General features: G+C 43.7%; 1 protein-coding gene across 1 annotated transcript in view; it reads left to right on the top strand.

The window, feature by feature from the left end:
- Nucleotides 1-2,220, top strand: part of dpysl3 (dihydropyrimidinase like 3) — a gene marked incomplete at its 5' end in the record, with an annotated part of 35,237 nt that extends 33,017 nt beyond the window's left edge. The window contains 1 exon segment of the mRNA XM_080831841.1: nt 113-2,220. Coding sequence (XP_080687967.1) covers nt 113-204 — 92 coding nt within the window. The 3' untranslated portion in view covers nt 205-2,220.
- Between the last annotated feature and the right edge of the window lie 7,780 nt (nt 2,221-10,000).

Here is a 10,000-nt window from a genome sequence, read left to right as displayed (position 1 = left end):
ACACACACACACACACACACACACACACACACACACACACACACACACACACACACACACACACACACACACACAAACACAGCTCTAACTGCATGTGTGTTTCTGATCACAGGGCCACCTGCTGACGACAATCCCATTCGTCCCGGTGGACGCCGCATCGTAGTGCCCCCTGGTGGCCGGTCCAACATCACCTCCCTGAGCTAAAGAGGATTCCCACACGGCAGGGGCAAGGCAACCGAGTTCTGAATAGAGAATGAACGAGGGAGGGGTTGTTAGGATAAATAAAAAATAAAATAAAAATACAAATAAAAAAAATCAACACTTTTTTTTTTTTTTGAAGGCAAGCAAAACTCTGACTCCTCAAGCCTTATCTGTCTCCTCGAATGATACCTGCGCCAGCTTTTAAACTGCACAGTATTACTTCTCCTGAGATCTGCCACACCAGTCAATTTCTAAATTGATATCGGTGCACCAACTTCACCCTCTATAAACCGCACAAACTGTACACAACAAGTGACTCCACTTCAACACTTGAAGCTCGAAGATCTGATAATGGTTAAAAGCACGAGGGGAGGGAAATCCGTTAACACACGGTCTCACGTCCACGTGGCTAAACACAAACACAACACCCATGTATCCAGACAGAACGAACCAACCATCAGTCAGAACACCTCACACTGGCATGGTAGGAGAAGGAATACCGTCTGTTTTCAGAATGTGGCTTTGGGTTTCTTCCATTAGACGTCTTAATGTCATCTTTTTTGTTTACTAGTCTGCTAATAATCCCCTAGCATTTGAAACATGCAATTCCATCCATTGTTGGTAGGTGGCAATGTGAGTATGGTAGATGTAACGTAGCTTTTCGTATGATGATGTTGTTGTTGCAGCCTTCCTGGGGTGACTGTGCCCTGGGAGTGATTGATTTCATGAGACGTTATTGATAAGAGTTGGAAACAAATGAAGAAGAAAAGAAAAGAGACCATGTGAAAGAGCGCTGGTGTATTGGTTTTGCAGCCATGCTAAAAAAAAAAGAAGCATGCTGGCTGAAAATGGTTCCTTGTGTTTCTCTTCCGTTCAAGTGCTCTTCCCTCACGCTGATTGTGACCCACTCCCCTCATCCCCAGATAACAGGGAACTCTAAACCCTGAACTCTGAACCTTGAACCTTGAACTCTGAACTCTGAGGCAGATCTGGCACATACTCTGCACCAGATCTGCAACAGATCCAGGTGCTTTCTGGGTAAATTGCTTGTCAAGCTTTCCTGCCTGTTGCTTCATACTTCATAACTGACTACCTGGAGAAAAAAAAAGTGATTCTGATCTCATAATACCTGAAAGAAATGTTTAAACAAGTTTAGGAATAAATTATAAATTGCCCCGGGCCTCAAAATTGACAGTTAAGGCCTTGTGAAACTATACACATTATGCTGATTGCAAAACAAACAAACAAATCTGCATTGACATAACTGCACCACTACTTCTGGCGTTCTTCCTTACTTTCTGTCGTATGGTTTTGGAAATATCTCTTGTGATGAGATCCTTCATGTGTTAGGAGGCCTATACCTCTGAGACACTAACGTACTAAACAGGCAATATCAAGTTTTTATTGTCCAAAGGCTTAACACAATTACTCAGGTCTGAAGGGACGTTCAGCAGGCATTTCCCCATTCTATACTCCATTATACGTCCTGTTTGAGGACTTTTATTGCATCTGGTTACATTTCTCTGGTATTGAAAAATGTAAATAAATGCACCTGGATCAGGTGGAAATGTGCTGAATGCACGGACATATAGAGAAGTACTATCTCTCCTCTGTTCCTTCAGAGTCTCATAGTTGGGGCAGGTCTAGAATCAGAGTTTTATCTCTGGCAATGAAAACTGTGTATAGCGCTTATAAAGGATGCGCCCAAGAGGTATAGTCCTTCCTTCTAATCAGCTGCCATTTTAGTTAACAACACACAGCGTTGGTGAAGGCTTATTGTAACTCTCTCATACAAGTTGTTCTTAGCATTTGTTATAATTTGGTAAAAGTTTTATTTTTTTATGATCCCAACCAAAACCAGAGGGAGGACGGAATACAAGGTATTCAGAATGAGGTGAAAGCAAGCAAAAACCAAGTAGTTGTTTTATTTATGTTTGTTGACTATCTTTGTTATAGGGTTTATGTTCTTTTTTACAGTTGTATCAAAAAACAGACAAAAAAAGCCAGGTGAATCCCAAACTGAGATGTGGTTGTATGAATTGTTCCTGAATAAAAACATCATTTGCAACTGAATGCTATTCGTCAAATCCTCTTTCTTGTGTTTTTACCACCTCATCATTTCAACAACCATTGTGACCAACCACATTGGACATGGCCCTTCTAAAGCCTCTGGTGGCTGTTGGCTGAACTGCACAAGGCTATTTAAGACATCCAGGCCACAGTATGACCTGAGTGTGCAAACCCCCTATTCTATTCCCCATACTCTTAGGACAACTGCCCTTGACCAACTTTGCAGCAGTAGAGCCCTTCACACACAACCCTGTGCGATTATGTCCTGCTATTCTTGTCCTAGTAATGAGGCACTTATCTGTAATCTTTGCTTTCCCCTTGTCCCTCTTGACATGTACACCTATTGTTGGAAGGCCACAAGATGCTGCCTTAACCTGTCCATGTCTGTAATGTTTATAATAATAATAATAATTTATTCAATTTATAGCGCACTCTACATTCACCTGAATCTCAGAGTGCCACAGTACATAGTTAGAACATAGTTAACAACCTAATGTTTCATCTTTACACAAGCATGGCAGTCTAACCAACATGACTATCCTGCAGGAGGAGATTAAAGTGTTTCCCTAAACTGAAATAATTCATGTGCTTAAGTCATAAACGTCTTTTCCACGCACTGAGTGAGTATGTATGCAAATAGACACACACATCTGTGTGGTATAATACATAGAAGGGATCCAAGCATCCCTTAAGTGAAAGCAATGAATCACTGCACTCTGTTCAGGCTGTTCTTGCTGGTGTCAGGTGATTCGGACACCTTGACATTATTTTTGGTCTTGAGTTGGGACACTTGAGCTCCCTCCACAGCTCCGCCACCAGGGGGCGACGTTCACTAAGCACGGAACATCATGTGCTTGGCCTTGCTGGTGGTCCTGAGGCTGAGGTGTGTGTCTGGGCCCTCCTGTACTCACTCGCCTAATGGCACCAGGCTGTTCACACATAATGCTACAGGCCCCTCACTGCTGTGGTGCTCAGTGCTGAGGGGAGGGGTGATCACCAGCCCTCTTCAGTCATCTGTCTGGTTCACCCCAAAAAAAAGCCCTTGGCATGAAAAGCGGAGCGTTGCTCAATGCTGCTTCTCTATGGCCCAAATCCTGCACCTCGTTGGCCCACGTCCTGATTCCAACACCTGCCAGCGATGAAGAGCTGCTTCTGTGGTTCCCACAGCTCTGGGGGGAGTGGACACACCCTACGTAGAATGAGGATTTAGAGCCCTCTTCCGTCCCGTGTCTCTGACACTCTCCGTCACCGTGGTTTATTCTTCCTTTCAAAAGGCCTGGGGTTGCTGCCGACTCAATGGAAGCCAAGGTAAAGACGAATGGCGTGTTAGAAAGTAGTAAAACATTTTAATGATCCTTGATGTGCAATAGGTAACCTCTTTCACGCAGCAAAAACCAAACAGTAAAACATTATTTAGTGCTCACTTCAGCTGTTTAAATCCACCATTGAAAAATGAGGCATTGGGCACGCAGAGACCAAACCAATAGAGATATGTCAGCAAGATTTTGAAGACAAAAAAGGACATCAGTTCCTGGTGCAGACACCCTGCTTCAAGTCTGCTTCAAGTCTATGCCAGTACTTGAAGTCTGCTTCAAGTCTATGCCAGTACTTCAAGTCTGCTTCAAGTCTATGCCAGTGCTTCAAGTCTATGCCAGTTCTTCAAGTCTGTGCCAGTGCTTCAAGTCTGCTTCAAGTCTGTGCCAGTGCTTCAAGTCTGCTTCAAGTCTATGCCAGTACTTTTTCAAAGTCAAGTCAAAGTAGTCAAAGTAGCTTTATTTGTCAATTACTTCAAATGTCAAGACATACAAAGTATTCGAAAAAACGTTTCCCATTCTCCTACGGTGAAACATATAAGTGCACAGGCACAACAGAGAGGACATACAAACATACAGACAAGACATTACATAATACAAGTAGAACATACAGATAAACATATAGCAGCATAAGTTACATAAAGTGAGGTTATGTAGTGCAAAAAAAGGGCAATTTGGTACAGTGAGTGGTGTTACCATAAGTGATAAAAGTGCAGAAGCAGACTGAGTGATTTTAGGGGGGGTGGGGGAATTTGGATATGGCTGGGAGGAGTGAGGGGAGATAGTTTAGTGTCCTGACAGCTTGGTGAATGAAGCTGTTGCTGAGTCTGGTGGTGCGGCAACGGAGGGTCCTGTATCTTCTTCCAGAGGGTAGTAGGCTAAACAGGCTGTGTGCGGGGTGGCTGGTGTCACTCCCAATTGAGGTGGCTTTTCGTGTGAGCCGGGTGGTGTATGTGTCCTGCAGGGAAGGGAGTGAGGCACCAATGATCTTAGCAGCTGTGTTCATTATGCGTTGCAGTGCTTTTCTGCTGTGTACAGTGAAGCTGCTGCCCCACACAGTGATGCAGCTGGACAGGATGCTCTCAATGGTGCCCTGGTAGAAAGTTCTCAGGATTGGTGTCGGTGCTTTCGCTCTCTTGAGCTTGCGGAGGAAGTAGAGGCGCCGCTGGGCTTTCTTCGCCAGTGATGCAGAGTTTGTGGCCCAGGAGAGGTCCTCACTGATGTGCACCCCCAGGAATTTGGTGCTGCTCACTCGCTCCACAGCAGCACCATCGATGGTCAGTGGTGGGTGTTCAGTGTGGCTTCTCCTGAAGTCAACCACAATCTCCTTTGTTTTGCTGACATTCAGCAGGAGGTTGTTGTCTTTGCACCACGTGGTCAAGACGTTGACCTCCTTCCTGTAGTGGGTCTCATCATTCTTGGTGATGAGACCCACCAGAGTTGTGTCGTCCGCAAATTTCACCATGTGGTTGGTGCTGTAGGTTGGTGTGCAGTCGTGAGTCAACAGGGTGAAGAGCAGGGGACTGAGCACACAGCCTTGTGGGGCCCCTGTGCTCAGTGTGATGCTGCTCGAGATGTTGTTGCCGACCCGTATTGCTTGTGGCCGCTCACTGAGGAAGTCTAACACCCAATTGCAAAGGGAGGTGTTGAGCCCCAGCTGGTCCAGTTTATAGATGAGATGTTGTGGTATTATAGTGTTAAAAGCTGAACTAAAGTCTATGAAAAGCATTCTCACATGTGAGTCTGCTTTTTCCAGGTGGGTGAGGGCTGGGTGGAGAGCAGAGCAGATTGCGTCCTCTGTGGAACGTTTGGCCCGGTATGCAAACTGAAAGGGGTCCAGGGTGGGGGGGAGGATGGACTTGATGTGTGACATGACTAGCCGTTCAAAGCACTTCATTATGATGGGGGTCAGTGCCACAGGGCGATAGTCATGCTTACTTCCAGTCTGCTTAAGTCTATGCCAGTTCTTCAAGTCTGTGCCAGTGCTTCAAGTCTGCTTCAAGTCTATGCCAGTTCTTCAACTCTGCTTCAACTCTATGCCAGTGCTTCAAGTCTGCTTCAAGTCTATGCCAGTGCTTCAAGTCTGCTTCAAGTCTATGCCAGTGCTTCAAGTCTGCTTCAAGTCTGTGCCAGTGCTTCAAGTCTGCTTCAAGTCTATGCCAGTACTTCAAGTCTGCTTCAAGTCTATGCCAGTACTTCAAGTCTGCTTCAAGTCTATGCCAGTGCTTCAAGTCTGCTTCAAGTCTATGCCAGTGCTTCAAGTCTATGCCAGTGCTTCAAGTCTGCTTCAAGTCTGTGCCAGTGCTTCAAGTCTGCTTCAAGTCTGTGCCAGTTCTTCAAGTCTGCTTCAAGTCTATGCCAGTGCTTCAAGTCTGCTTCAAGTCTATGCCAGTGCTTCAAGTCTGCTTCAAGTCTGTGCCAGTGCTTCAAGTCTGCTTCAAGTCTGCTTCAAGTCTATGCCAGTTCTCCAAGTCTGCTTCAAGTCTATGCCAGTGCTTCAAGTCTGCTTCAAGTCTATGCCAGTTCTTCAAGTCTGCTTCAAGTCTATGCCAGTTCTTCAAGTCTGCTTCAAGTCTGTGCCAGTGCTTCAAGTCTGCTTCAAGTCTATGCCAGTTCTTCAAGTCTGCTTCAAGTCTATGCCAGTTCTTCAAGTCTGCTTCAAGTCTATGCCAGTTCTTCAAGTCTGCTTCAACTCTATGCCAGTGCTTCAAGTCTGCTTCAAGTCTATGCCAGTTCTTCAAGTCTGCTTCAAGTCTATGCCAGTTCTTCAAGTCTGCTTCAACTCTATGCCAGTGCTTCAAGTCTGCTTCAAGTCTATGCCAGTTCTTCAAGTCTGCTTCAAGTCTATGCCAGTTCTTCAAGTCTGCTTCAAGTCTATGCCAGTGCTTCAAGTCTGCTTCAAGTCTATGCCAGTTCTTCAAGTCTGCTTCAAGTCTGTGCCAGTGCTTCAAGTCTGCTTCAAGTCTATGCCAGTTCTTCAAGTCTGCTTCAAGTCTATGCCAGTTCTTCAAGTCTGCTTCAAGTCTATGCCAGTTCTTCAAGTCTGCTTCAACTCTATGCCAGTGCTTCAAGTCTGCTTCAAGTCTATGCCAGTTCTTCAAGTCTGCTTCAAGTCTATGCCAGTTCTTCAAGTCTGCTTCAACTCTATGCCAGTGCTTCAAGTCTGCTTCAAGTCTATGCCAGTTCTTCAAGTCTGCTTCAAGTCTATGCCAGTGCTTCAAGTCTGCTTCAAGTCTATGCCAGTTCTTCAAGTCTGCTTCAAGTCTATGCCAGTGCTTCAAGTCTGCTTCAAGTCTATGCCAGTGCTTCAAGTCTGCTTCAAGTCTATGCCAGTGCTTCAAGTCTGCTTCAAGTCTATGCCAGTTCTTCAAGTCTATGCCAGTGCTTCAAGTCTGCTTCAAGTCTGTGCCAGTTCTTCAAGTCTGCTTCAAGTCTATGCCAGTGCTTCAAGTCTATGCCAGTTCTTCAAGTCTGTGCCAGTGCTTCAAGTCTGCTTCAAGTCTATGCCAGTGCTTCAAGTCTGCTTCAAGTCTGCTTCAAGTCTATGCCAGTACTTCTCTGTAACCTGTGTCCCCCTTCTCCCTTCTGCATCAGAGGCAGGCTTGTCTCCTCAGACATGTGTCCATCACGCTTGGCATGAAACACAAACACATTCGCTCCACCAATCAACCCGACTGTGATCCTTCCCTGTCTGACTCAGCATGTTTACCCGTCCAGACATAATATCTTATTTCCTGCAAACCCCTGCACCACCATAGAGTCATAGATTCCCATCCCAAGGGGCTACACGCCTTGCTCCAGTGCACTATCAGCCCCCAGGGTGCGGTTCATTGTTCTGGATGTAATTGCCTCTCAGCAGTATGGTGTTTGCCTGAGTGGAACGATGCTGCTGCTGCTGAGAGGGCCTGTGTTGGTGCTGATGGGATTCAGGCTTAGTAATAGGGTTTGCGTGATGCAACAGTGATGTCACACACAATACCCTATAGGCTGTCACTCGACAAAACTGTGCTTTAATGCCTTATATATTAATCAAATATTTCTGAAGTTCAAGATCGTAACTAGATAATATTGCATGATACGACACAATATTTCATAACGTATGATGTAGTTGGCACACCATACTGAGCGCGCCATGTGATCCTTTGCAGATTAGTTGCACTGGGCACAGCTGTCTGACAGGAAACGCTCTCTATTGAAGCACACACTTCTATTTTAAGATGTAAAAGGGTGGTTGTGGGCAATGGCAGTCCTAGACTGGATATGACAAAAGTCTTACAAATAACTGAAATCTGAAACTGGTTGAGGAGGAAGAAGTATGTTTGTAAAACATGGCAACTTATTGGTGGTATAAAACTATCTTGTACACTTCTGACAATGATCACATTACAGTATAATATACATCACTATCTTCTATGTTCGCTACAAACAATTCACACATTTATTAATATTTAGCAAGAGCCTGAGTTTAGGAGTTAACTGAATGCAGAGTTGTTGAAAATGATTGAAACACACCGATGCTAGATGGAATAAAAATAAGGAGCGTGATCAGGGAACAACAGCATCGCTTCATCTAGCAGGTCTCAGACTTTACCTCTGGATCCTGGATTCAGAAACAGATATTCCCCTCGCAGTCGTTGGATAGGCAGCCATTATGAATATGATTATGTCTGTCTATACTGGCAGTCGTTGGATAGGCAGTCAATATGAATAAGATTATGTCTGTCTATTCTAGCAGTCGTTGGATAGGCAGTCATTATGAATAAGATTATGTCTGTCTATACTAGCAGTCGTTGGATAGGCAGTCAATATGAATAAGATTATGTCTGTCTATACTAGCAGTCGTTGGATAGGCAGTCATTATGAATAAGATTATGTCTGTCTATACTGGCAGTCGTTGGATAGTCAGTCATTATGAATAAGATTATGTCTGTCTATACTGGCAGTCGTTGGATAGTCAGTCATTATGAATATGATTATGTCTGTCTATACTAGCAGTCGTTGGATAGTCAGTCAATATGAATAAGATTATGTCTGTCTATACTAGCGGTCGTTGGATAGTCAGTCAATATGAATAAGATTATGTCTGTCTATACTGGCAGTCGTTGGATAGTCAGTCATTATGAATATGATTATGTCTGTCTATACTGGCCGGGTGTGGGGTCTTATGTTAGGTCCTGGGACCCATCACAGACTTAAGCACTAGAACACGATACAAGGACTTTTTGTCTTTCATAATTAATATATATAATATATAATTAATATATGTAATACATAATTCACATATATAATATGACTCCCCGCCCCATCTCATGGCCACATACAGCAGATTTACTGTAACCCATTAAGCATATTGATCCCACTTTATTTGGATGACCCACTATAAACAACCAGACAAACATTGACTCTTTATACATCATAAAATAGTTAGCGCAAAGAGACAAATAAAGAGACATGAACTCGGCTGATCGATCTGTCAGTGTTTGTTGATGTTAATTTGTAATTTTTTCATAAAAGACCTCAACATAGTATAGTGTTACCAACATCCTTCTGTTATGGGTTAATGGAGGCTGTGAACGTTACATTGTGTTTTGGACATGAAAATCTCCTTTAGGTTCTTCGCACCGGAGCCTTACTGATATAATCAAATAAGGTGCTCTACTAAACAAGATCCAGTCTGTTTTAACCCAGGAAAGAAGAAGAAGAAGAAGAAGAAGAAGAAGAAGAAGAAGAAGAAGAAGAAGAAGAAGAAGAAGAAGAAGAAGAAGAAGAAGAAGAAGAAGAAGAAGAAGAAGAAGAAGAAGAAGAAGAAGAAGAAGAAGAAGAAGAAGAAGAAGAAGAAGAAAAAAATGTTGTTTTTTTCTTTGACTTGTGGCTCACCAAAATAGGCCCAGACCCACATGTACAGGGTGGCGACTAATCCTGGCTTCCTGTCTCCACAGACCTCGCCTTGCCTCACACAAACACTGGGTGCCTGGGCCAACTATAATTAGGGCATTTCATCCAACCATTCAACTCCTTCAAAAACAAGTAGTAAAGTTTCCTGAGGATAATTATGTGCATCATTTATTTTTATTTTTAAGTTAATTTATTGATCTGTTTTTGCAGGAAAAACACTTTGTGAACTCAATCTGTTGGGCGCTGATTTGAGAGGGATGCAAGCTGCACAACATCATACTGCACCATGGAACTTCCTCACAGTAAATCAAACGTGGGGAATGTGGAGCTAAGCAGTGTAAACCGGTACATTAGCCTGTCATGACCACAAACAAATAAATGTGAAAGAGATTTATGAAAACACGATATTTTATTTTATTTTTGAGAGAACATTTAAAGCAGTACTAAATCCAGGTCCGCTCGAGAAACTCTGGCAAGTGATGAAATGACTCTGCCCTTGGTGGTAAAGCACACTGCCTCAA

This window comes from Sprattus sprattus (assembly GCF_963457725.1).
Source record: "Sprattus sprattus genome assembly, chromosome: 1".
Classification (NCBI taxonomy): domain Eukaryota; kingdom Metazoa; phylum Chordata; class Actinopteri; order Clupeiformes; family Clupeidae; genus Sprattus; species Sprattus sprattus.
The sequence above is the reverse complement of the archived record's forward strand: the minus strand, read 5'-3'. Positions and strand labels throughout refer to the sequence as shown.